General features: G+C 56.8%; 1 protein-coding gene across 6 annotated transcripts; it reads left to right on the top strand.

Annotated features, from left to right (window-relative positions):
* On the top strand, positions 1-22,028 carry CLN8 (CLN8 transmembrane ER and ERGIC protein). 6 transcript variants are annotated; one of them, XM_078445215.2, is made up of 3 exons: positions 1-353; positions 12,886-13,553; positions 20,122-22,028. In XM_078445215.2, the coding sequence occupies exons 2-3, from the start codon at positions 13,014-13,016 to the stop codon at positions 20,443-20,445; spliced, it is 864 nt and encodes a 287-aa protein (XP_078301341.2). In that variant the 5' UTR covers positions 1-353; positions 12,886-13,013; the 3' UTR covers positions 20,446-22,028. The 6 variants fall into 6 exon arrangements, with proteins under 6 accessions (XP_078301341.2, XP_078301342.2, XP_078301343.2 ...); XM_078445216.2 differs by lacking the exon at positions 1-353 and adding an exon at positions 5,357-5,379; XM_078445217.2 differs by lacking the exon at positions 1-353 and adding an exon at positions 5,995-6,101 and having other exon boundaries at positions 15,355-20,239.
* Positions 22,029-26,340: the final 4,312 nt, after the last annotated feature.

The following is a 26,340-nucleotide window of genomic DNA, read 5'->3' as shown; positions in this document are numbered from 1 at the left end:
TCCCTCAGGGGTGAGGGTGGACAGCCCCAGCCAGTGGGAGCCCTACAGACATCGTGTTCCGCCCTCAGTGACTCAGACCTGTAATTGTCACCGTCAGAGGAGGCCGTGCGCCGGGCCACTGAGCAGCCAGCACCAGAGAAGACGGAAGGTCGTCTGGTTCCTGGGGGCCTGCAAACAGACGTGAAGGGGCGAGCCTGAGGCCCGCGTCCGGCTCCTTCACGAGGGCCGTGACTTATTACAGGGAGACGAGAACCGGGGGAGTGTTTCCTGATTCCTGCCGGTGACTTCTGGCGGCACCTGCCTCTCCCTGTAAATGTGCACCTGCCGGGAGGTAGAGCAGAAACAACACTCAGGTAAGTTCTCACTGTGCAGCGGGTTCGAGAAGGGCCCACCTGCTGTGGGGATCTGCCTGCTGTGTCATGTTCGACCTGACCCTCGAAACACACTGCCTCTCATTTCCTTTTCCGTGCCTAGATATTTGATTTGTGCGTCGCATTATACTTTGTGCTGGGGGCGGGGGGCGGAGGAGAGGGCGACTTTTGAGCCTGTAAGTCTGTTCCCAAACTAGTACCTGAGGTAAAACAAAAAAATCCCAAGGGATCGCAGGGATCCTGTCTCTGCAGCTCTGACTTAAACATTCCTCAAGGCTGCACCACTTCCTTCAGTGGATGAGCCCCTTCTGCCCCTCTTTCCAGGGGATGGAACCGGGCAGACCTGCGGGGGGGGGGGGGGGGGGGAGGGGAGGGCGGGGGGAAGGCTTGCTTAGCATACCGCAGCCTGGGCTCCTGTGAGTTCGCAGTTGGTGAGGGTTTCTGAGCCTCTGCATTACTGCCTGCCTTCGTTGTGGGTGCTGTTCTGTGTCTGTGGGTGCAGCAGCCTCCGCCCCGGAAGGGCCTCAGCCCCACCCCCACCGGCTGCGAAGACCCAAGTGTCCCACGCACCCCCTGTGCCCCCGAGGAGGGGTTGGCTAGCCCGGGCTCGGCTTGGGCAGGGCCGCTCTGGAACAGCCTGGCTTCCTGGTCCTTGAACAAACACACTCTTATCGAGGCACTTTTTTAAACGCTGGTTGTTTTGGTTGTGTGTTTGGCCAACCGAGACTCATGATTCTTTCTGGGCCAAGATAATCACAGCCTTCAGCTTCCAGATCATCCTGTCCTGCAGAGAGAGCCCCGCCCTGGCTCAGCTGACACTCACGGAGCAGAAGCCTTGATGTTCCCGGACACTTGAGATGAATTCTAGCCTTGTAGGTTTGTGGCTCAGAGAGGTCACTCACACCTTCCCAGGTCGCAACACCAGCCCAAGCAAAGGGACCCCAGTTCAGGGCCCTCTGAAAATCTTGGACGTGAGCCATCAAAACCATGGTTTGTGGTTCAAACACATACTTTTCAGAAAAGAGTCAGATGCAGTGAATACTCGTATAGGCAGGAATGATTCCAAGAGAATGCATTCTTCTCTGGCATTTTTTTTTTCTTTCTAAGAAGCTTTCATTTTGCCACAATTGTCGAAGAAATGTTCCCCATGACACTTGTTGAAGAGTGCTGACACAGGCATTATTCAGGAAACTACCGCCATTGATGCGGTGTCCCCGCGGTGGGCTTTGCAGTAGGGGATGGGGTGGTGGGCAAGTCCACCACAAGGAAAAGTGGGTTATAGCCGAGGCGGGTGCGTGTTGGGGTGCCTGTGGGTGGGAAGCCTCACGCTGGGGCATTCCCGCTGGACCAGCCCAACAGCATTCTTGCCAAAGCAGGCTGAGGAGATGTGTCAAGGGTAGGGATTTTGCCACAACTGGACGGAGCGTGCAAGGGCAGAGCCCCAAGGTTGGGGCCTTGAGGGTAAGAGGAGCCCCAGGAGAGCAGGTCAGGGAGCATCTCCATCACAGCGGGGCCGAGAACCTACTCATTGGCAGTGCAGGTGTCCAGAGAATCCCGTGTTCGTTTCTGATCTGTGGTCTGCAGATCGTGAACTGGGGTCCAATGTATTAAAAATTTTTTTTAATGTTTATTTAGTTTTGAGAGAGAGAGAGAGACAGACTGTGAGCAGGGGAGGGGCAGAGAAAGACAGAGACCCAGAATCTGAAGCAGGCTCTGAGCTGTCAGCACAGAGCCTGACCAGGGGCTCGAACCCACAAACCGTGAGATCATGACCTGAGCCGAAGTGGGACACTCAACCATCTGAGCCACCCAGGCACCCCTAAAATGTTGTTTGGAATATTTCTCCTCCTCAGCTAACTGCGCTTTCTGGTAACAAATACAGGAATTTAAAAGGGGAAAGTTCCCCCTCCCCCCCATGACAACCCGTCCACTTATTTCTTGGTTCTTACTGACAAATAACCAGAGGGGCACCTGGGTGGCTCAGTAGGTTAAGCGTCTGACTTCTGTTCAGGTCATGATCTCACGGTTCGTGGGTTCAAGCGCCTCGTCGTCGGGCTCTGTGCTGACAGCTCAGAGCCTGGAGCCATCTTCAGCTTCTGGGTCTCCCTCTCTCTCTGCCCCTCCCCCACTTGCACTCTGTTGCAAAAAGAAGTGAGCATAAAAAATTTAAAAAAAGGAAAGAAAAAAGAAGAGGAGAAATCTCACTGCACCCACCCCACCCCTGCTAATTAATGTCTTTAAAAAATTTGTCTTGTTCTTAAGCAAGCAATGAGCCTTATTGCTTACACGATCAGAAAGGAAAGGCAATATTAAAACTGTCCTACCCACCGCCTCTAAAAAATCAGTTTCAATTGCCTCCAAACACCTCATGGCCTTGAATTTCAAAAGTCAGCCTCATCTTTCAGCAGCTGAGGGGAGGGGACAGATTCCTTGACCTTACCACACTGGAGCCCTGGCTTTCTCACCTAGGAAGTGCGAGAATACGCCTACTCGCATCCCGGGACATGCCAGGCCAGCCAAATGGTTGTGAATGAACCATTTCCGGAAAGCACCTGCCAGGCTGTGTCACACACAGTAGATATGTTGTGGCATCTGCTGGAGGGAGGGGCCGGTGACCCGCTTGGACCCACAGGGGCCTCAGTAGGAAGACAGTCCGTGGATCCCTGTGGCCTCACTGGGAGGACAATCCCGCGGGTCCCCTGTAAGCAGAAATAAGGCTGCAGTGCCGTCTGTCTTCTGAGTTGCACCAGGTTATTTATTACTGGTTGTCTCTGGATTGTTTTCCAAATGACTGATCTTACCACGATGCATCAAAGAGGGCAGAGTGGAAAGGCACAGTCCCTGAACATTTAAATTCTAGCTGAGGCGGTTTCTGCCTATGAGACTGACTGAGCAAGTTGTCGCTTGGTTTCTATGAGCCTCAGCTCCGTATGCATAAGGTGGCACTGAGGGCAAGGAAAGGGAGGCAACCCGAGAGGCCGTGCACCGCACCAGCGCACAGTCACCACTACGGCTACATTTAAAACAAGTTTTTTAATCTTTACTTATTTTTGAGGGAGAGAGAGACAAAGCACAGGCAGGGGAGGGGCAGAGAGCGAGGGAGACACAGAATCTGAAGCAGCTCCAGGCTCCGAGCTGTCAGCACAGGGCCTGATGCGGGGCTGGACTACACGAACCAGGAGATCATGACCTGAGCTGAAGTCGGATGCTCAACCCACTGAGCCACCAGGTGCCCCTATAGCTACATTTTTATGTGACACTCAGGACCAGGATTTCACCTAAAGCAAGGTGGCACACACCAGAAAAAAAACGCTGAACTTGAAAACCTGAATGGGAATGGAAACCTTCTTCCTGATGTGCTGAAGGTATAGACTAATTTTCTGATACCTTACTTTCAAAGAACATTCACAGTTAAAACGCCTTACTTTATCCCCACATTGGCCCCAGATGTACATGGGCAGTGGTTAAAACAAAACAAAAGCATGTGACTCAGGATCTGTCATATTCTTAGCTCAATAAAGTGTTTGAGGGCCTCTCATGTGGGAGGCTGGATGGGTGCAGGCAGGTGGGTGCAGGTTAAAGGGCTTTTCACAAGTCACTGAGGACGTTCTAGGGAGTGGGGGGTGGGGTGGCGCCTGGCTCAGTGGGTTAAGCGTCTGACTCTTGATTTGGGCTCAGGTCATGATCTCAGGGTTCATGAGACTGAGCCCCACGTCTGGCTCCCTGCTGACAGCACAAAGCTTGCTTGGGATTCTCTCTCCCTCTCTCTGTCCCTCCCCCACTCTCACTCTCTCAAACGGTTTAAAAAAAAAAAAAAAGAGGGAGCAGGGCCAAGTCCCTCTTCATGCAGGGCACATTTTAGTTGAAAGACACAGAAAATAAAAAATAATTAAAACAAACACATAAAAACACAAAGTGTCCGGCGGTGGTAGATGTGGTTAAGGAAGAAAAGGCTTCAGGGGAATATTCAGGGGCAAGGGCCCTACTGCGTGCTGACCTGGAGCTGTGCCCGGATGAGTCAGCGCCCCTGGAGACCTCAGAGCCCCCTACCAGGTGCTGTTCCCACATTTCCCAACAGAGCTCAGGGGTTGAGAGGGTGCACGCCAACTTCTCGAAGCTGGTGGTCCTGGAGGCCAGGGCTGTCTGGGTCCAAAGCCAGGGGGTTTACTCAAGGCCAGGCTGCCTGGCGATCTTCACTCAAAAACCAAACCCCCAATTCTAAGCCCCTGGGCTCTGTCTTCTGTGGGCTGGTTCTTGAACTACGCGAGAAACCAGGGGCACAGGCAAGGCCAGCAAGCTTTGCCTTTCCCATGGAGGTCTTCGTTCTGGAGGCTGCCTCACCTGGACGGTGAAGATAAGGACAGGGGAGTTTGACACCCAGTTGGCAGTTCCTACAGTTAATGACTTTGTATGACTAAGTAAGTAGCAGGCACTGAATGCCAATATAATGCCAGCCACTGTTCCCATCATAACATCTAATTCCCTGGGCAGTATTCCGAGTGGATGCTGTCCTAGTTTCCGTTTCACAGAAGCAGATTCTGAGGGCCAGGAGCCCAGGTGATGAGGTGATGTGGGGGGCACACCGCCAGGAGAGGGGGCCTGCTGGATATCCATCACATGCCCAGAGGGGCTCTGGAAACCACAAGCCACCATAAGCAACCAGGGTCCTGGGGAGACTAAAACAACTGCTTTCTCCGGAAGATAAGGAGTTCCCAGGGGATGACATTAACACCGTGTGCCCAAGCTTTGCCTCCAGGGGTTCACAAAACCACACACAGAGGAGGAGTGACAGTCGGGACAGGCCACTCAGTGGGGCAGTCTTACGGACTTTGCAGACCAGAAACTAGGGTCGAGAGAAGTCCCTGTTCGCCAAAGGCCACGGTTGGGAAGTGAAACTATCTGAATGTTCCCCATTTCCAAGCTTCTGATTGCTGAGTCACCCCGGTGTGGCGTGGAGCTGGGGCCTCCAGCTGCGGCCCAGCCGTGAGCTGCATCCCTGGGCTTCCGGGTGAGGGGAGGGGGCCTCCGGGGGGAGGGTCCCAGTGGGGGTTGTGTGGGGTCTCCGTGAAATCCCGGGGGGGGGCTCCTTGGGGTCGCGGTGGGGTCCCCGAGGGGGGTGTGTGTGGCTCCGCGGGGACTCAGTGGGGGGTCCGAGGGGACTCGGTGGGGTCCCCGGGGTGGGGGGAAGCTCCACGGGGTCTCCGTATATTTTCAGGGGGGGGGGGCTCCGTGGGGTCTCCGTGATGTCCCGGTGGGGGAGGGGCTCCGCGGGCTTGTCTCTGCAGTGCGCGATCCCCGGGGCCCTACCGTGGGCGGTGGGCACAAAGACGTTGCGGGGACCCAGCACCCCCGCGACGGTGGGGTCTGTCAGACGGCCCCTTTCCTTGGACAGCCACTGCTCTCCAGGGGTCAGCCTGGGGCGTGACGAGGGCGGCGAGGGTCTGCGCACAACCGAGAGTACAGGACAGGCAGGGCAAGGGCCTCAAGTCGGAGCCAGGTCCGCGCCCCCGTGGCCCCGCCTCCGCGGTTCCGTTAGGTCCGCGTTAGGCCCCGCCCCGCGCCCCTGGTTCCGTTCGGTCCCGCGCTAGGCCTCGCCCCCGCCCCGCGGTTCCGTCCGGTCCGCGCTAGGCCCCGCCCCCGCGGTTCCGTTCGGCCCCGCGATAGGCCCCGCCCACCGGACGTGCGCATGCGCAGCCGTGTTTGCGGCGAGGTCGTGACGGCGGCCGTGCGGTGAGTGCCGGGATGAGGGAGGACGGTGGGCGGGTGGGCGCACGGGCCGGGGCGGGGGCCGTGTGGACGGGGTGGGCGTCCTCTCCGTCGGGGCGGGGCCTGCGCTCCCCTACGGCGCGGCCGGGAGCGAGGTCCCGGCTTGGACGGGGGCGGGGATACGCTGCACAGGGCTCCGGCCGCCCCGCTTGCAGGTGAGCCCTGTGCTTGTGCAGGGGAGCCTTGTGCGGGGGAGCCCTGTGCGGGGGAGCCCGGTGTTTGTGAGGGGGAGCCCTGTGCGGAGCAGCCCTGTGCTTGTGCAGGGGAGCCCCGTGCCGGGGAGCCGCGGAGCTCGGGAAGCAGCAGGGCGCGGCAGTGAGCCTTCCTCAGGCAGCTCCCAGGGCCCGCTCGCTGTGCGTTCTCGCCCAGGGCTTCCTGTCCCTAAACACTGGAGCTGCGCCTGTGCTGGGGTCTCCGGGTGGCCTGGACCACGTGCACTGCCAGGCATTGGGGAGCTGTGAGGAACGGGGAGCCTGACGGGGCGCTGGATGGGCCGGTGCACCCTGCGGGGTGGTCTCCGTGCCGGGGAGACATAACTTTGCAGGCAGGATTGTGGACGGGAAAGGAGCAGGCGCCAGGCAGTATGTATCCCCGGCCCTTATTTTAGGGGAAAAATTAGTAAGAGCTTATATTTAGTGAATCGATTGAATCGAAAATAGTAGTGCGGCCTGGAGCTGGCTTGGAGGATTACAGGGTTTTATTTTTGTATTTATATGCTTGGTCAGATTTTCTGAATTTTGTTCTGTTCCTGGAGTCTGAATTTCTTTTGATTTTGGAAGAAACATTTTTACACACGACCAAACCATCATTCTCAAAGTGATACACACATGGGTCTCGCACAGACAGGGAACATGTGTCAGGTGACTTTGGTCTCCTTGACTATGGACCCAGCAGGATGAAAAGTCGGTTCAAAACCGAGTGAATGAAAGGGTCGGAGAGGCGTGCCGGGTGAGGCAGGGCAGTGGTGAGTGTCTGGGCGCACCGAAAGCACAACCGCACACTATCTCTTCCTGGGGCCGAATGGGGAAGGTAGCCCCTTATCAGTGTCATGGTTCAACCTGTAACTTCTCTGACTGAAATGGCCGGTCCCCAGGAAAGGGTGACAGTTACCTCCCAAGTCAGGTGATCCTCACGAGGTTTGTTAAGCAGTCATCCAGCATGATGTAGAAAGCATACGCCCTTCCTCATTTCCAAGTTTTGGATCAATTATCGAAGCCAAATATGGAACTGCTAGTATTTGGCAGTTTAGCAATTTAGCCCCCGGTGAACTCTTCAGTGGGCGTCAGATGGAGTTCTCAGCGTCCTGGTGGCCACGGAGTCCCATCCCTGGAGACAGGGCTGGCACGTCACACTGTGGCCCTGAAACTAATGCTTGTTAAATTTTTTAAAAACGGCTGGTCCAGCGCAATGCATCCGTTGAAACCAGCGAATCTTAGAAAGACGAGGTTTGTAGATAGATTTTTTTTTTTCCGAAAGAAAACAGAGAGCTGCAGAGAGTTGGGTGGGGGACCCCGGGCCCCCCTCTAGGAACCAGTGTCTCCCCCCTGCCCCCACAGCTCCTCAGCCACCTGGACTTGGATGCCTTCCAGATGGAAACAAAGCCTGAGGTGAGCTGTTGGGCCTCCGCTGTCCCCGAGAGGGAACAGGGACTTCCAGCTGTGACCACCCGCTAGACTTCAGGCCCCAGAAAGGAGCCCTCCAGTCTGGGAGGCGGGCACGCGGCAGTGGGACAGCGGTGACCCTAGTGTCCTCTGTGCCATCTCAGAGGGATGTGATCAGGGTGACAGGCCAGGGAAAGACAGGAGAACTGGAGGTCGGCCCCACCCTGTCTGCACTGCCTTGCTGGTACCCGTCTGTCTCAGCTCCGCTCTCCTGTTTTGTTTCCATGTCTGACTCTACTGTCTGCAGCTGTTTTTATTTTTTAATATATATTTATATGTATATATATGATACTGTCCTCAAAAAGGTCTAGAAGGCTCCTCGCGTTTTCCATGGTGTACTTTAAAATAATTTTTAAGTTTATTTATTTTGGGAGAAAGAGAGTGAGGGGAGGAGGGGCAAAGAGAGAGAATCCCAAGCAGGCTCTGCATTGTCAGCACAGAGCCAGACGCGGGGCTCGATCCTATGAACCATGAGATCATGACCTGAGCTGAAATCGAGTGTCCGATGCTTAGCCGACTGAGCCCCCCAGGCACCCCTCTGTGGTGTACCTCAAAGGACAGTGTTTTTTATCAGATTTCTGAGCCCTTGCAGCCAGTTTCCCATCACCCACGTGAAGAGCTGGCCCGCCCCCGGCCGCCTTACTTGGGCCTCCTCAGGAGCCCTGTGCCTCCGTCCTTGCCTCACGTGGTCTTACTGTCAGTGACTCAAGCATGTGGTTCTGAAACATGTGGACCCAGGAACGGGCCTGTGTCCTACCATCCTCCAGAGGACTGTGAGTTTGGTGAGCAGATCCCTGTCTCAGAACCTCCGCTTTTCCGTTCCCTTTACCCGGGACGGTGCACGTCTCCACCCTGGAGGCACACTGAGGCCGTCCCCTCCCTGACCCTCAGGACCCCCTGGTCCCTATGCTGCTTGGTGGGGGGCAGGAGTGTCAAGGGAGGGGCAGTAGAAAAGAGAGACTCACAGTGGCTTGCTTTGAGCGTTTCTTTCCAGCAGGATAATCAGCTTTTCTTCGATTGTGTGTGGCTCACATTTAAAGCCACTGCCGCTGTGTGCTGCCTTTGAGTTCCGCTGACCTTGTTTGGAAGAAGGAAGAGACTGGGCCACCCCACCTGAGATTTCCTGGGTTTTCACAACCAGATGGGGAGCGGAGGTCATGCCAGTTCAGTGGCTCCGCACCTGCCTCGGGGCACCCGCGTGCTTAGGAAATGCCCAAGCGTGGCCATCCCTCCGGGGCCGTAAAGGCAGAATCTGGAGGTGGGCCCAGTCACAGGCATCTTCCACGCGCGTGGAAGAGACACTGCAGGCGATCGATTGTGCACCACGGGCCAGGGCTCTGAGGGCCGTCTGGTCACATGCCAGTGCAGTCTGAATCGGGGACCATGCCTGGGCTCTCCTGCAGACGGCCTAGTCGAACATGCCTGGCACATGGTAGGTGTCTCCTGTTAGTACCCAATGCCCACTCTCCCGCATTTATGTAGATTTTTTATTCTCACAGTCAGAAACGGGCCCAGCATGGCCCTGAATAGTGGAACCACGGTCGGATTCCACCGTTCTTATTCCTTTGGCCGTGGCACCCTGGGGTCCCTCGATCCTGAGCCCAAACTTCCTGATACAGCACTTGTCCTGGCTCACCAGTGGGCCGAGCCTGAGGCTTAGAGGCCCGGGCAGAGGAGCCACAGAAGCTGGGAGCCTTGGCTAAGAGCATATTCACGCAATCGTGGCAAAATGGGAACTGTCACCCAGACCTCGTGACTGGCTCGTGGAAGAGTACAAGAAGTCTTCGGGGGAGTCCATAGTTTAGCAGAGTTTACAGTTTTGTGCAGGGTGACTCTTGTAATGGTTACCATCACGTGCTTGGAGGTGAGGCTTCCTTTCTACCCAACCCTGGAAATCTCTGAAGGAAGTTGACCTGCACCTGTAAACTTCAGCCTTCCCCACCCTTGTGGGGTTAGGAGGTGACTCCCCAGAACCAGATTGTTCTGTGTGCTTTTATGAGACAGGTGTTGGCACCAGCGGACACAGAGCAGAGGCTCAGGAGAACCAGGGTTATCACACTCGTGGGCCCTGGAGACGGGCCCTGCCCGCCCCATGCTGGGCCCCATGGGGAAGTACCGGTCAGGAGACAGGACAAGGTTTAGGCTGCAGCCTTTGTTGGGGTTTCCATGGGAAAGGCAAGCAGGTCAGCGTGAACACGAGGACTGGCTCGCTTGAACGATTTCGGTGGGCTTTGGTGGACCCTGGGGCGGTCAAGGCAGAGCAGTAGTGCCTCCAGGTGCAGGGGCTGGGTGGGGAGGCAGGGCTCTGATGGGTTAGGTCCCTGCTTTGCTCTCTCAAGAATAGGCTGGCCTGGGAGGGGCGGGCTGCCCAGCCAGGAAGGTTTTTACGATGTCGGAGTGTGCGGGGGAATAAACGCGACACACCAGCGCACAGACGCCCGGGCGCTCTCGCCAGCCTGTCATCTATTAGACTGACCTGTGTGCACATGTGCTTGTACGTGTGTTTGGGGGCATGTGAATCACAGGAGCAGAGAACAAGTCCGTGAAGCTGCCAGCGCAGCCCCCTCGGCGCCTTCAGTCTTGTCCGATACAGAGCACTCCTGGGCACGGGCACAGGCGATGGCACAGACTCGGGACTCCCGGGGGGACGTGTGTGTACGTGTGTGCTTTTGTCTTTCCTCCCTGAATCGATTCATACCCACAAAGAGCCAGCCTGCCGTAGAGCTTGGTTCACTCAGAAGTAGGAAGACAAATGCTTCTATGATCTTTGCCTTTGATTACAGGACCATTATCAAATCCACGAGTTCAGTAGTTAGAAAAGGTGCCTCCGTAGTTTGGGTTAAAGGAGCTAGTGCTTCCTACGTCCCGACAGTGGTCACCGTGACTGTTTGGGCAGGGTAGCTCTTTTCGCCGAATAGTCACAAATGGACAGCTGTGGCTCTGGGCTCACAGCCCGCAGTTCAGCTAGACATGGTGACCTCCGCAAGGATGGACAGCTGGAACGCACCGTGGCCCCTGCCCAGTCCTGCTCCTTGTTGCCCAGATGTGGGTGGGAGAGCCCTCCGCTCCTGAGGAGGTGCCCTGTCTGGTGAGCCCCCTGCAGGGCTGTGGGATGTGGAAGGTGTGGGCAGGAGGGGACCCAGGGGGGACTCTGGCCACTTTGCTAGCACCTGATCCTGGGGTTCCCTCCTGCACATTGGGGTCCCGCGCTGTGAGGCTGACACAGAACGCTTCAGAGGTCCCTTCCTCCTGTTCTGAGGACTCGAGAATCTGGTCTTGGAAGTTTCACAGACAACGCGTCCAAACTTACGTAAATGTGACCATGGGAGCGTATATTCAACAAGTGTTTCCTGGGCACGTCCTCTGCGCCAGGCGCTGTATCAGGTGGTGGGGGCACAGCGGCGGGCAGGTGGCCTGGCCCCGCCCACAGAGAGCCGCTTGTCTTGTGGAGTCCGGACTTCCAGAGGGGGCTTCTGGAGGAAAAGGCATTGATGCCGAGATCAGAAGGATAAGGGCTGACAGGTGGGGCCGGATGGGGAAAGGACTCTTAGAGGACCCAGCACCAGCAGGAGCCCAGAGGTGAGGGACACGGGCTGGGCTTTCAAACAGCTGCCTGTGCAGGAGGGCTGTCGGGTGGGGCAGGGGGCAGGTCAAGAGCCACCACCCGACCCTGTCCTGGGAGCACGGTGCTCAGACTCTGCAGGGACGCGTGTGAAGGGCAGGAGCACGGGTTTTGGTGACCTTCCTCTAGCGGTCACCACAGTGCAGTCTGTCGTGCTAATTAGTATAAAACGTACGACAGCCGTCTTCTAACGTGGAGGCGGGAAGGTCCTTAAATGTATTGGAAATCCAGCCAGAAGTTCATCTTAGTCTCCAAACTCTGCCGGACTTGAGGTCAGCAACAGCAAATGGGCCGGTTGCGAAAAGAAGAAATATTTTTTTGTTTTTTTATTTCTGGGCAAAGAATGAATTTTTGTTTTTACATTGTTACAGAGAAATTATTGGGTTATTTCAATTGCACTTACTGTTTGAGTGGGTAAGTATGTTCATAATATCTTTTCTGCGTGTAGCAGCTGCTGGTGTAGGAGAAAAGGATTTGGAAACGGCAGTGGTAAGCGATACCCACACCCTCCTTCGTGTCTTTACGTACTGAGCGTAGGGGATGTTTTTCACGGTTGGAATCAGAATTCCCACCTTGCATTTGAGAGCTGATGTGGTCCAGGGTGGGAGGTGGGTTTCCTCTGGCAAGGACTCGGCATAGCCCCCTGCCTGGGCAGGACACGCTGTCCTTCCCGGTGTCCAGGGCGGGGATAGGCACACACGGGTGGCCTCGTCCCTTTCCCATCCAGGCCCTGCACTGGCTTCAGATGGGAGTGTGGACGGGCTTCATGCCGTAGGCAGGTTAACAGACTGGAACTGGGGACTTGGGTTTTCCTCCGGTTTATAAGGACCCTGATGTGACGGGTGATGATAATCCTTGTGCTGAGTCCTGCAAACACCTTCTGTGTGCCAGACATTACTGCAGCCCGTCTACACAGCCGCCCCTGCTCCTGTGCTCCCAACAGTGATTTCTGCATGCGGAGAGCGAGCGCAGACAGTGTGAAGTCTGCACGCAGCCCGGCCGGGGCGTGTACCCTGCACAGTACCGCGTGCAGCCTGTAGAGGGCAGGGCAGGGCTCTCCCTCAGGGGTGTGAGAAGCTTTGACAAAGCGTATCCCGGTGTGGTTGCCTAAGTGTCTCACCCTGTGGAGTGTGAGTGTGACCCAGGCTGTGAGCGGGGCGTCCCCGCGGCAGAGTCCCGGATGGTGTGTGCCATCAGCCTCACCACTGCTGCCGTCCCACCTCCCGGCTCCCATGCCCTCTCCTTTCCTCCTCAGGTGCTGCCGGTGGCGCTTCCCTGCTGTGTGTGTGTGTCTGTGTGTGTGTGTGTGTGTGTATATGCACACGCCTGCCTGCCTGCCTGCAAGCACATGAGGACAGAGGGCTTGTGACACTCCCTCTCCCAGCACTGTGTGCGTCCTGCAGGAGCAGAGAAGTGGGGGGGCCCCCATCCCGTCCACACATGTGAGCCTGTCTTCCTTCTTCAGGTCGGAGACGAATACATGACGAGCCCAGACGCACCTGCACGGACGGTGCCTGGTGGGACGAGACGCGGTGTGGGCGCCCGAGCCCTGCATTGGTCCTGGGACGCCTTTAATCCTCCGCACCTAGGACGATGACTCATGTGAGCGATGGCACAGCAGGGAGCATTTTCGACCTGGACTACACGTCCTGGAAGATCCGCTCAACGCTCGTGGTCGCCGGCTTCGTCTTCTACGTGGGCGTCTTCGTCGTCTGCCACCAGCTGTCATCCTCCCTGAATGCCACCTACCGCTCCCTGGTGGCCAGAGAGAAGGTCTTCTGGAACCTGGCGGCCACCCGCGCGGTCTTTGGCGTTCAGAGCACGGCCGCGGGCCTGTGGGCCTTGCTGGCGGACCCCGTGCTCCAGGCCGATAAGGCGCGCGGCCAGCAGAACTGGTGCTGGTTTCACGTGGCGACGGCAACGGGATTCTTTCTCTTTGAAAACGTCGCGGTTCACGTGTCCAACGTGCTCTTCCGGACGTTTGACTGGTTTCTGGTCGTCCACCACCTCTTTGCCTTCCTGGGCTTTCTCGGCTCGGTGGTCAACCTCAGAGCCGGCCACTACCTGGCCATGATCACGCTGCTCCTGGAGGTCAGCACCCCCTTCACCTGCGTTTCCTGGATGCTCCTGAAGGTGAGTGTTTCCGCGGGCGTGGGGCTCACCTGTCCTCTCTTTCCTCGTCAGCATGACCTGGGGAGCCGGGCAGGGCCCCCTTCCCGTCTCGCGTCCGTGCCACGGCTTCCCTGTGCGCCACGCTCGGGGTCCCCGCCAGACCAGGTCATGGCGTCCACAGTAACCGCTCATTTGGTTGAATTCCGTGTTACTAACTTTTTTAACGTTTATTTATTTTGAGAGAGAGGGAGAGAGAATCCCAAGCAGGCTCCACGCTGTCAGAGCAGAGCCCGACGAACCGTGAGATCACAACCTGAGCAGAAACCGAGAGTCAGACGCTTAACGAACTGAGCCACCGGGCGCCCCTCCCTGTTACTAATTTTATTTTATTTTATTTTATTAAAAAAATGTTTTTAATACCATTTATTTTTGAGAGAGGGAGAGAGAGACAGCACAAGTGGGAGAGGGGCAGAGAGAGAGGGAGACTCAGAATCCAGAATCCAAAGCAGGCTCCGGGCTCCGAGCTGTCAGCACAGAGCCCGACATGGGGCTTGAACACACGAACTCTGACATGACCTAAGCCGAAGTCGGATGCTTAACCGACTGGGTCACCCAGGTGCCCCTGCTAATTTTAAACAAATGTTTTAAGCTTCTGGCTCCATAACAAAACAGTGGATCTGAGCTGATCGTATTCTGTAAGCCCCAGAAAAGGTGATTTTGTTTTTCTTTCTTTCAAATGTTTTTGAAACAAGGTCCAAAAGTGTATATATGAATTACACACATCTTTCTGAAATGTTTCTCTCATCTTATGTTAACACTTGAGATCTACCCTTTTAGCCAGTTTTTAGGTAACGGTATTATTGCAGCTCTTTTGAGCTTGTCTCCCGTTGCGTGGCCGACACTTCATGTCTGGTGATAAGCAGCTCCCTGCCGCCCTCCTCCAGCCCCGGGCACCCGGCATTCCACACTGATCTGTGAGTTTGACCATTGTGGGTGACTCGTATCGTGGAACCAAGCGGTGTTTGTCCTTCTGTGACGGGCTCGCCGCTCTGAGCATCACGTCCTCAAGGCTCATCCACGTTGCATATCGAAGAATCTCCTTTTTTCAGGCTGAACAGTTTTCCGTTCTGTGTGTCCAGCACACTTTCCGTGTCGTGCACCTGCCGCGGGCGCTGCGGTTGTCTGCGTGTCTTAGCTGTTGTGCGTCACAGGGAAGGAGCTCACAGCTCTTCGAGATCGTGATTTCGGTCATTTTGGAAAACTACTCAGAAGTGGGTTTGCTGGATCATAAGGTAGCTCGGTGTTAGAAAATAAAACCTCCGAACCATTTTCCACAGCGGCTGCCCCATCTTCACTCTCCCCGCACTGCGAGGCTTCCTGTCTCTCCACACCCTCGCCAACACTCGTCTCGTGTGCTTGACGACAGCCGTCCTGACAGGTGCGAGGCGGCTCCTCCCTGTGGGTCCAGGTTCCGAGTGATGCTGACCATCTTTTCATACAGCTGTTGGCCTCTCTGGAAAACGGTTCAAGTCCATAGGCCATTTTTTGAATCTGATTTTTTTTGTTTTTTACGATCGAGTTGTGGTTCTTTATGTATGTTGAAGACTAATCTGTTATCAGTTATGTGGTTCACAGATATTTTCTCCCACTCTGTAGGTTGTGTTTTCACCCCAGTGATCGTTTCCTTTGCTTAAAGCAGGATATTCGTTTCATGCAGTCCCAGTTGTTTGTTTTTATATCTGTTGCCTGCCCTTGGTGTCTATCCATGAAATCATTGCCAAGACCAACATCATGAAGGTTTTTCCCCCATGTTTTCTTCCAGGAGTCTCAGCTTTGGGTCTTATTTTTAAGACTTGAGTCCATTCTGACTTGCCTTTTGTGTCTGGTGTGGGAACGTGGTCCCATTTCGTTCCTTTGCACGTGGCTGTCCGGTCTCCCCAGCAGCACCTGTCGAAGGTACTGCCCTTGCCCCGTTGTCAGAAATGGACTGACCACACCTGGCGGATTTCTCTCTGGGCTCTGCGTTCTGTTCCATCGGACTGCGTGTCAGTGCCGGGCAACTTTGATTAGCTTTGAGATAGAGTTTGAAATCAAGAAGTGTGATGCCTTCATCGTTGTTCTTCTTTCTCAAGAGTGACATGACTATTTGCGGTCTTTTGTGGTTTCCTGTGAATTTGAGAATTGTTTTTTCTGTTTCTGTAAAAAAGCATCGCGATTCTGGTAGGGATGGCCGTTACATCTGTAGATCACTTTGGTAAACTTTCTAGTGAACTTTTCTGTTCTTCACCGTGTTCTCAGTTCCTTGATTTCTGTCTGGTATTTGTTTTTAAACATTTTTCTGTCTGGCTTGAAATTCTCGCTTGTGGTCGTGCATGTTGTTCTCGTGACTTCATTGAGCATCTTCGTGACAGTTGTGTGTAATTCTCTGTCACGTAAACCCTTCAGTCCCGTCTCACCAAGGGGTGCTTTTGGAGGGTTCTCTCTGTTCCTTGGTTCAGAGCTCCGTTGCCTGGTCCCACTCCCGGCTCTGTTGCTGTCTGTGCATTAGACCAGGCCGGCACCTCTCCAGGTCTGCACACACTCCTCACGCGGGACACGACCCTGCTGGTCAGCCTGGCCCCAGGCTCTGGGGCAGAGCAGGCCGCTGTGGGGTCGACCAGCCAAGCCGTTGCCGCTGCTCCCCACGGGCAGCCGGGCTCTGCCGGACTGTCAGAACTCCAGGACCGGCGAGCTCGAGGCCAGTCCTCCGGGAGCCCCTCGAAAAAGTTGGGGTGCTGGGCGCGTGCCGCAGCTCCTTCCTCCTCTGGGGTCTCTTCCCGATCGTGTGGTGCGGGAGGGTGCCCTGAGTGCCCCTCCCGGCCGCGGCGAGTGTGGGCTCTCCTGCACAGGGGCCTCTCCATCAGTGTCGCATTTCTCACGGAGGGACTGTGTGTGTGAACGGTTGCTGAATCAGTGTCTGTGGGGAGGGCGGATCCAGGCTTCCTGCCCGCCGTCTCAGTGGCGGCTGTCCCACATCGGGATGGTTTTCTCGTGTTTTCGTTTCTGAATAAGGTTGTTTAGGACCTGGAATTGTTATCTGTGTATTTGTTTCCTTTATGTTTTTAAAAGCGTGTTTTTAAAAGATGTGTGTCGTCTGTCTACATCTTGATTCTTATTCTGAGATCAAGATGTTCATGTTAAACTCTTAGAATTATACTGTAGCACAGATTCTGGCCATCTCGTATGACACGTTCACAGCCTGTTTTACGTGAAACTTGACATACAGCTTTTTGTTTTGTAAACGTCTACTGCAGTCAGCACGCATGGGTTGTGTCACTCCTGCGACACTGTGGTAAGCTTTGGGAGAAAACAGAGAAGTAGGAAACACCACACTGCCTTCAGGGTCCTTGGGGATCGATGCTGTACGCACACCAGAAGTGAATTAGCAGTGTAAGTGTGCAGACTGTTCATACGTACCTGGCCACGTGCCCGGCAGTCCCGTCGTCCCCCAGGGCCGCCCCACCCGGTGCCACAGGAGGACGTGGCAATAGAGGGGCAGGTGCCGTGGAGGGGGACAGGGGGCCGGGCTGGCAGGTGAACCGGGGCAGGTGCGCGGGGCGCTACAGCAGCCGGGCAGTTTAAGCACCTGGACAGCTGCTCGTGGATGGGGGGCTTGGGGATGGCGTGAGGTCCTCGGACAGGAGTGATCTGGGGGGAGGCTGGAAACCGTTAATGGAGTGAAGGAGCGTTTCAACTCAGCCGAGCTCTGAACGGTCATGGAAGCCGCTGGTCCAGGTGTGGGTCCTTTTAGGTAAGGTGCTGTGACTTGGGACCTGCCTACTCACGCCACGTGGCTTTTCAGCGCTGCCCTCGTGGGTGTCCTCCCCACGGAGCGGGGCCTCCTGAGGACGGAGGGCAGGGGGAAGCTTCCCTGTGCCCTCTGGCTGTGAGCACGGCACCGGTGGCATCGTGGCCGGGTGTGGACGGAGGGTGTGCGGGTCAGACAGGCAGTGGCCCAGCTGTCCTGTCTTCTCTGCCCCCTCACACGTGAGAACACCAGGCTTCACAGCAGACGTGGCTGCGGCGGGAAGGGACGTCCCCAAAAGGAGCCGCGTACGTCCGTGCGCCGGGACACCGTGCCCCGTGGTGACTGGCACCACAACCCACAAGACGTGCGAGCTTGGGCTGTGGTTCGCGTGTTCCAAGAAGATAGATTATTAGTTATCTCAAATTTTTTGTCATTTTTTGGAGGATGCTCTTAAAAAGAAGAAATGAAAATCTTTCTCTTTCCTGTGCTCGGGCGGCCGGTGTCGAACGGCTTCACGGTGTCTTTCCAGACCTGTTTGTGCCCCGCCTGGAGCAGGGCTGCTGGGGGGTCTCCAGGTGTCTCCCTCCTCAGGTGTGCCGGGAGGCCCGGCCTTCGGTCCCCAGCATCCCCACGAAGAAGGCGGACTCCAGCCGTTGGGGGGCGCGGGCGACAGGCCTGGTTTGGGCCGTTGTCTGCAGTCTCTGCGGTTTGCCGGGCACTGTGTACGCAGGAGGGAGAAGGGGGTCTTGGTGTGGTCGCTTCTCAACACCATTCGCTGTGTTGACTCTACGGAGCTGCGACAGAACCGTGCCCTAAAACGCGGTAGCTTAGGTCAGAAACTCTAGCTGTTTCCTTGCAGTTCACACGCTGCTGTATGTATGTGCCGCCTGGAGTGCGGAAATCCTTTTAGCTTTTAATAAAGTCGCCAAATTCACTCACGGTTGGGCGTCCTGTTCAAGCATCTGCCCACCATCCAGGTCTGATTTGATGACACACTGAAAGGTGTGAATCAAGACCGAAAACGTCACCGTCGTGTGAGACGGGTTTCTATCTCAAAAGCAGGGGCCCGTTCTTAGCGTCTCCTGCTGGGCTGGGATTCCGCAGTGTGGCTTAGACTCACACGGGACTCGCACGCTGGGCGACACGGTTCATCTAGGACACACCGGCCCATGACGCGAAGTGGGTGAGGTAGAAACCGTCGCTGTCGTGCGTGTGTCCTGTGCGGTGCTCACCCCCGGGAGCCGGGGCCGCACAAAGCCCTCTCTGTGTGCGTTGTCACAGATCTCGTTCGTGTCCCCGGCTTTTCTCGGAGCTCTGTCACCTCGTGACACTGAGGAGTGCCAAAGAACGCTCGGTCCCCCAGCTTCGAGCTTTCCAAACGTAACCTAATTATTCCATGGGGAAGAGTTCGTGTTTGTGATACGAGTATTCGTAATTTAAGAAGACCGCTTTTAGTGGTGAGGGAAGACTCACCACTTAGAGACTGAGGCAGGGAGGCTGTCTGCGGGAGGCCCGAGGCTCCGGCCTCAAGAACCCGCGTGCCTGCAGACGGACAGTCTGTGAGAGCCTCCACGGGGCTCCAGTCTGTCCGATTCTTTTCTCTCCTCCTCTTCCGGTAGGTGCTTTCCTCTACACCTAGAGGAAATTTAAACTCTGCCGGAATAAATAGAATGTTCCTCTGGGCGCTGTTTACACCTAACTTAACTCTCAGCAGTACTAGAAAACATGCCCGGGTGTGTCCGATCTGAAAGTAGGAGGCCGTTCACATTTCTTGTGGCATTAGTTTTGGGCCAAGCTCACCGTATTTCAGACAGCAAGGAAATTTCTTGTCTTTCTCACTTTCTTTGTCCTAAGTCATCATTTCCACGGAGTCTCCTTTTCCTTTGTCCGAGCCGTGATGACACTTTTATGACCTCAGAGTTAGGATTCCTTTCCTGTTTTTTAAAAACAGACCCACTCTTGGAAATTGGTTTGCATCCTCCTCAGGGTTCAGCAGACGTGGCTCAAGTAAAGCCTGATCCCTTTCCTGAGGTCGTTTCTGCTGCCTGCTCTCGGGGCCTCTCTGCCTCAAACTGCTGACTTTCCTTGTGCAGAAGCAACACAGCGTCCCCACCCGGGAAGGGGCCACCTGCGGCCCGGAGCCCCCGAGGGAGATTGTGCAGCTTGGGGTCAACGGAGACGAGGTCGGAGAGGCTGGTGTGTGGAAGGTCTGAGGGGTGCGGGGATGTGGGGGTGCTGGATGTCCTCTGTCACCTGGCTGGGCGCCCACCGTCCTGGCACCGGAGTGGCCTGGTGCTGGCCAGGTCCCGCCTTCGCGTCCAGGATCTGCTGGGCCATCTTCAAGTTCTCTGTTCGGTTTTGGCTACAAGTCTTGGAAACTGGTTTTAGTGTAAAGTTAGAGTAATTTTAAGGAAAGTCCACTTGTGCCTGCGTCCTTGGGCTCCGGGGGTGAAGGACCCAAGATCAAACCAGGAGGTAAGTGTATATCATCCTCAGCCTCCCTGTCCCCAGAGACCCTTCTCCCAGGGCTTGCTGGCGGCCAGTGTGTGTGACTCAGGGTTAGAAAGGAGACTGAAGTGAGACTGGAAACAGGTCTGGCGTTGGCTCCCGGGAGCATGAATCCGGGAGCGGACGGGCCGTGGACGGGTGGCCTTGCTCCGGGGCGATGCCCCCGGGAGGGGGAGCGGGGGAGGGGGGGCACGGCTGTTGCGGGCACGGGGGCTGGGCGCACCCAGGTGGTGAATTCGTGGTGGGCGTGACGCCTGGGCGGCCGCGTCCTGACGCGTGTGCTCTGTCCCGCAGGCCGGCTGCTCCGACTCCCTGTTCTGGAAGCTGAACCAGTGGCTGATGATCCACATGTTCCACTGCCGCATGGTGCTCACCTACCACATGTGGTGGGTGTGCTTCTGGCACTGGGACGGCCTGCGCAGCAGCCTGCACCTTCCGCACCTGGCGCTGTTCCTCGTGGGGCTGGGTCTGCTCACGCTCGTCCTCAACCCCTACTGGACCCATAAGAAGACGCAGCAGCTCCTGACCCCGGTGGACTGGAACTTCGCGCAGCCGGAGCCCGGAGGCGGGCGGCCCGCGGGGGCCAATGGCCAGGTGCCGCAGAAGAAGGGGCAGTAGCCGCTCGGAGCCCGGGGCCCCGGGGCGCAGCGGCTGCTGTCCACGGGCTCCGCGAGGTCCCCGCCGCAGACTCCCGCGGAGTGAGGCAGGGACCGCGCTGTCCCCGGCGCTCTTTCCGAGTCACACTGACTGTGCTGATTTCCCGGTGGCCGCAAAGGGTGTGCAAAGCCCGGCTTTGCCTCTGGGGGCACATTTTTGCCGTCGCGACCCTGTCACCTGCTGTGGTTTGCTCCTGCACGCCTAACCGTGTGCGGCCCTGTCGACCATCAGGGAGGGCGTCGCGGTGGCGGCCGGGCCACCTGTCCAGGAGGAGGGAGCGCTCCCAGTGCCGGGCGTGACTTGGCATCAGCAACCCTCCCCCGCCCCCCCTCCTCCGCCGCCGTGGCCGTCAGCATCCGGTCTGTCTGGTCACACGGTCAGCAGTTTGTGTGTCCTATCTGGTGGTGGTGACCTTCTTAGCCGCAGGGCACTGTCCTCGGACAGAAGGGGTCCTGCTTGGGCCCCTTGTTAGAATCTCCGTGGATGGAGAGGCCAGCCTGGCTGCGGTCGCGCCATCTGGTGGCGAAGCAGTGGGCGGGCCCCTTGCAGGAGTGACCCTCCCCCCCCTTGGGGGACGGAGCCAGCCTGGTGGGTGCCTGTGCTCCAGTGCAGGCTGTGGGGTCGCGCAGCAGGGGATCTCCAGTAAAACCAGAAGCGTGTATTCACACTCTCTTGGTCACTTGGTAAAATAAGGTAGATGTTCGGTAATCAGACCTGTCTGGATTTTAGAGCCGTTTTCAACGGACCAAGTTGCCAGTGTGCTTCCCAACCAGACCCTCGTTCCGTGGCTGGCGTTCCTGAGGGTTTCAGGGCCGGGCACTGGGCGCTCTGCCCTGTGAGCTGGGGGGGCAGGCATGCCGCCTTCACCTGCCCCCTCCTCGGGAAGGCGGGCACCAGCCTAGCACATGTGCGGGGAGGTCCGGGTCCCCCCGCTTCCAAAGCTCGCTCAGGCACCTCCACTGTTAGCAGAGATGTGTCCGCCGAGTAACGGCCTCTCCTGTGAAAGTGAGGGTCCCCCCCGCCCCAACTTCCTTTAGTCCGCGAGAACAGGCACCCAGTAGGTCTTGTGTAACAGCAAAGTGCTGCAAAGGGGGTCATTCCAGCTCACGAGAGGTTTCAGGGGACCGCCCTACTGTGGGCAGTGGGGGACACACGTACAGACATTTGATTCTGGCCTGGGGTGTGCAATTAAAATTAGGTTTATTTATTTTTTTTTTTTGAAAGCCTCTTTGACGTCTTTGCAAAAAACATGTGTTTATTGGTCACGGAAACGTCCGACTCGTGTTTAAGTGACAGGGCGCTCACGGCGGCGACCTTCGTTACTGCTGCTTCGGCTTTATGCTTAGGTCAAGATCCGTAACACCCGTGTATCTCCTCGTAAGGAGTGATTGAAGCCTCAGAGGTACCCCGCAAACCGCGTCCCCGCAAAGACGACTAACTCACGATCCTGCGGCCCCCGCCCTTCTTGTGGAACAGACGTAGCTGGTGTCTTCCGATGGCACAGAAGCTTAATAAAGTAACTTATGTTTATGGGCCCAAAAGGATGTCCGTTCTTGTCTCTCCATAATGTTTGGTCGGTGTGAGTCGTTTGTCTTGGAGACACCGGGTGATGGCCCATGTCTGTTCACGGTTCAGGTTGAAGTATGAAATATTTAGCTTACTTTTTACGTGACCCACACCAGGATTTGACCTTCCCAGGGCTCCCCCCTTACACCCCACGTCTTTATAACGACACAGTAGTCGTGTGTGGAGAGGGAAGGACCAGATAGCACGAGAGCTTGGCCCGTGCACACTTCTGTGCTCCCTCTGACCGGGGACTTCCCACGAGGAGCAGCAAGGCAGGCGTGTGCGTAGAAGAGGCTTTTTGAACCCTGTTGATCCGGGACCCACACACCTTTATTGCCCAGGGGCCGGTAGGGCCTTCCGGGTCGTAGGGCGCTTTCCGGGCTCCGCGCCAGGCCGGGCCAGCCGGCACCGGCTGTGGCGTGGCTCGAGGCGGCCAGGACACAGGCATCTGCGGCTGGACGTGCAGCGGGGGAGCCCCGTGGGAGTCCCACGCTGTCTGCAGAGGGGGCGGGTGGGCGCTGGACAGGGGGAGTGCACGTAGCAGCCAGAAATTCTGGAACCTCAGGGCGCCTGGGTGGCTCCGTCGATTGTGTGACTTCAGCTCCGGTCACGATCTCACGGTCGGTGAGTTCGAGCCCCACGTCGGGCTCTCTGCTGTCAGCACAGAGCCTGCTTCGGATCCTCTGTCCTCCCCCGCTCTGTGCCCCCCCCCTTGTTCCCTCTCCCCCTGTGTCCCAAAAATAAGTAAAAGATTCTTTAAAAATAATAAAAAACTGGGGTGCCTGGGTGATTCCAGTTTGGGCCCAGGTCACGATTCACAGTTCGTGAGTTTAGGCCCCGCGTCAGGCTCTGTGTTGATTATCTCAGAGCCCGGAGCCTGCTTCGGATTCTGTGTCTCCCTCTCTCTCTTCCCCTCCCCTGCTCACACTCTGTGTCTCTCTCTCTCTGTCTCGAAAAACGAATAAACATTAAAAACATTTTTTTTAATAAAATAACAACCTTAGGGGCGCCTGGGTGGCGCAGTCGGTTAAGCGTCCGACTTCAGCCAGGTCACGATCTCGCGGTCCGTGAGTTCGAGCCCCGCGTCAGGCTCTGGGCTGATGGCTCGGAGCCTGGAGCCTGTTTCCGATTCTGTGTCTCCCTCTCTCTCTGCCCCTCCCCCGTTCATGCTCTGTCTCTCTCTGTCCCCAAAATAAATTAGAAACGTTGAAAAAAAAAATTTAAAAAAAAAAAAAATAAAAAAAAAAAATAAAATAAAATAACAACCTTAAAAAAGAAATCCTGGAATCTCGAGAAATGGGAAGATCTGGCCGCAGCAGCCTGGACTCACCTGCCGCAGGTGTCGGAGACAGGAGCCAGCTGTGCCCTCCAGCGTGGCCCGTGGGGAGGTGAAATACCATCGGTTATCGCCTGTCACTGCACCCTGTGCTTTGGCATAGACACGCTTCTCTGTGCACAGGCTGTGCTCTTCAGAACGGCCTTGGCCGAGGGGTGGGGGGAGGGAAGGACAGTGGGCCAGCGAGCGTCTTCTCTGTGGAAGGAAGACAGCCCCGACCCTTCTCATGTGTGTTCCCAGGCCCTGTAGGCCGGGAGGCCGAGCCCCCGCCCCCTTCCTCTCTCCTCAGACCCCGGGGTCTCCCTGCAGCCGGCAACCATTGCCCTGTGCTGGGTGCTGTGCCGAGTCACCTGCAGCTTCTCACCGTCCCTGCGCGAACGACCCTGTGCTGGCAGTCCTATTTACGCCAGGCACCTGATTCCCTAGGCTGCCTTCTTGCTGGTGGGTGACGGGCTGGGACGCAGCCTTCCCCGTACTGGGGCTCACTCCTCTGGTGTCAGAGCCGAGGCTCGTCGACGTGCGGTCCGCTCAGAGCGTAGGACAGCCCCTGATGGAGCCCCGTCCCGTGTTCACGCTGTCCTTGTGTGTATCCGTCCACGGCTGACTGCACGTCCCCGCGGTGCCTGGCGTGGGCCAGCCGCTCAGCCACAGGGAGCCAGGGAGGGGACAAAGCCCGATGTGGACAAGAAGGGCTCACCAGCTTGTGGGACGGGTCGTGGCGGATCTTCGTGGGAAAGGCAGGGTTGGGAGGTAGCTCGGAGGTACCTGGCAAGGCCGGTGGCCATAGGGGACATTCTTGGTGGGGAACCCGTCATGAAAGCTGGCTCAGCTGTGAGAGGGTCTCCTGCTTCCCGGAGCCCGTGGAGGCCCCGGGGGTGGCACCCGTCAGGGTCCCCGAGCCTTCTCTCTGCCTCGTGGGTGTTGGTTTCAGTGTGTCTGTGTCAGCTTGCTTCACGGCACACGGAAATCGTGTTAAATCTAAGTGTTTTGCAAGGCGAAAAACTTTCCCTTATTCCATCGTGTGAGCCCTCGAGCAGATAAAAACCTTCCCTATTCCATTGAGCCCTCGAACAGACAACAGCAAAACGGAGAAAGCTGCGTCATCCTCCCTTCATGTGGTCAGATGTCAGGATGGCCCTGACCTACAGGTCACCGTCACGTGTCCTGGGGACTTCTGGGTCCCTTCCTGACCCCGTAGCCTCCCGTTCCCAGTGAGGCAGGGACGCGGCACTGTTAGAACTGCTTTCAGATGCACGTGACCCCCCAGCCTCCCAGGAGGAGGTTGCAGGGGTGAGTGGGGCCGGCCCCCAGTCGGAGGGCCGCCCCTGGTGTCGGGGATCCGAACACCTCCGTCCTCAGGGCTCCTGAACCGGTGCCCGCTGCGCGCTCACCCTGCTCTGTCCCTGCCACACCCAACTCCTGGAGCTCCTGTGCTGGCAGGAGGGGTGCGGCTGTGCACATGGAGGGGGCACATGCGGGCCGATGCCTGCCGCCCGCAGACTGGTTTCTAACAGTGAGGGTGCCGCCCACCTAAGAGTGAGTACACGGTAAGTGTCCCTAGACTCTGGTGAATCACCTCACCTCTGTCTTTGCTCAATCTGTTTTGCTCTAATGGGAAAGCTTGCCGGTTCAGTATTTCTCCTTTTAAATAAGTCTCCCCTTTGTCAAGAACTAAAACACACGGTGATATGTGCTGTCTTTTCAGCTTGACTAGAATACAGCGATGGGAGGAATTGGGGAATCTGTTTTCTTCCTCCTACTGACTCAGAACACAGAATGTTCTGGAACCGACTCCCAGGTATCCAGGGTCTGGTGGCCTTCCATTCGCGTTGCCCGAGTGCCAGCGTGGAGGTGAAAGACGCCGCTGCATTCCTTCTGAGGACAGCGCGGAGCCCCGAGCACAGGCACCTGGCCTCGTGGAGACACCGTCGGAGGGAGCCTCACCTCTGCCCTGGGAGCCCCGCCAGGGGAGTGCAGGCCTCTGCTCACTGTGTAGCTCTTCGCGTTAGCGCCGTGCTGTTTTGTACCGGGTGGTGTTCACTCCGTGCCGTGGAAGCCTTCATGTTGTGGAGCGTGTCTGCGTGAAGCCCGAACCCCCAACGCGATGGCATTTGGAGGTGACTGGGGCAGAGCCTCCGTGATGGGAGTAGGACGCTTATTGAAGAGTCAAGAGACCAGCCTCCCTCGGGACCCTCCCGGGTGCCACCCAAGTCCGCCGCCCGTCCGAGGAGCGCAAGAGAGACCAAGGACAGAGGCAGGCCACTCGGGCTCCCTCCAGCCAGGTCTTAAGTTTCTATCGAGAGGGGCCTTAAGTGGGTCTGGTCACGTATGCCTACCGTACAGCTGTTACCACACCGCGTTGTTCTCTCAGGCTGTGTCCCTGGAGCAGGAGGGAAGCAGAACCCACATCCAAGGGCAAGGGTGGGGGCGAGGAGCCTCCGAGCGCCCAGCCCACAGGTCACCCGGCAGTGGTTACGTCTTTCCTTAGACCTTCCGACACCCTCCCCCGCTCTCCTCAGGTGAGGGTACAGGGGAAGACAGGCAGTGGTCCCAGCAGGCACGGAGTCTGCCAGCACCGTGACCTTGGACTGCAGCCTCCTGGTCCCCAGTGATCGGTCACAGCAGCCAGAGCTGACCTAGACGCTTGGGCCTCCCGTCAACATTAGTGGTTCGTGTCTGCAGCCCCGAAGCAGCCGAGAGACGTAAAAAATTAAGCCAGAGTTAGAGTCCTCAGTTATTCCGTGTCAACGCCTTCAATCTCAGAATCGCCTGCTGACCCATAACATGGAAAACGTTTACAGCACCTTGTAACTTTCTCAGTATTTACCTTGCCCACTTGCAAAAATCTATAAAAAGCAAAACCAGCATCGTCAGATGGCACATTTCAGCCACAGTTTCACTTGTTTATATTAAGACAACCCTCGGTTCTTGCCCAAGAAATTCCTGAGCCCGTT

This window comes from Panthera onca, chromosome B1 (genome assembly GCF_046562875.1).
Source record: "Panthera onca isolate mPanOnc1 chromosome B1, mPanOnc1 haplotype 2, whole genome shotgun sequence".
Taxonomy (NCBI): Eukaryota; Metazoa; Chordata; class Mammalia; order Carnivora; family Felidae; genus Panthera; species Panthera onca.
Note: the sequence above shows the minus strand (reverse complement) of the source record. Positions and strands in the feature narration are given on the sequence as shown.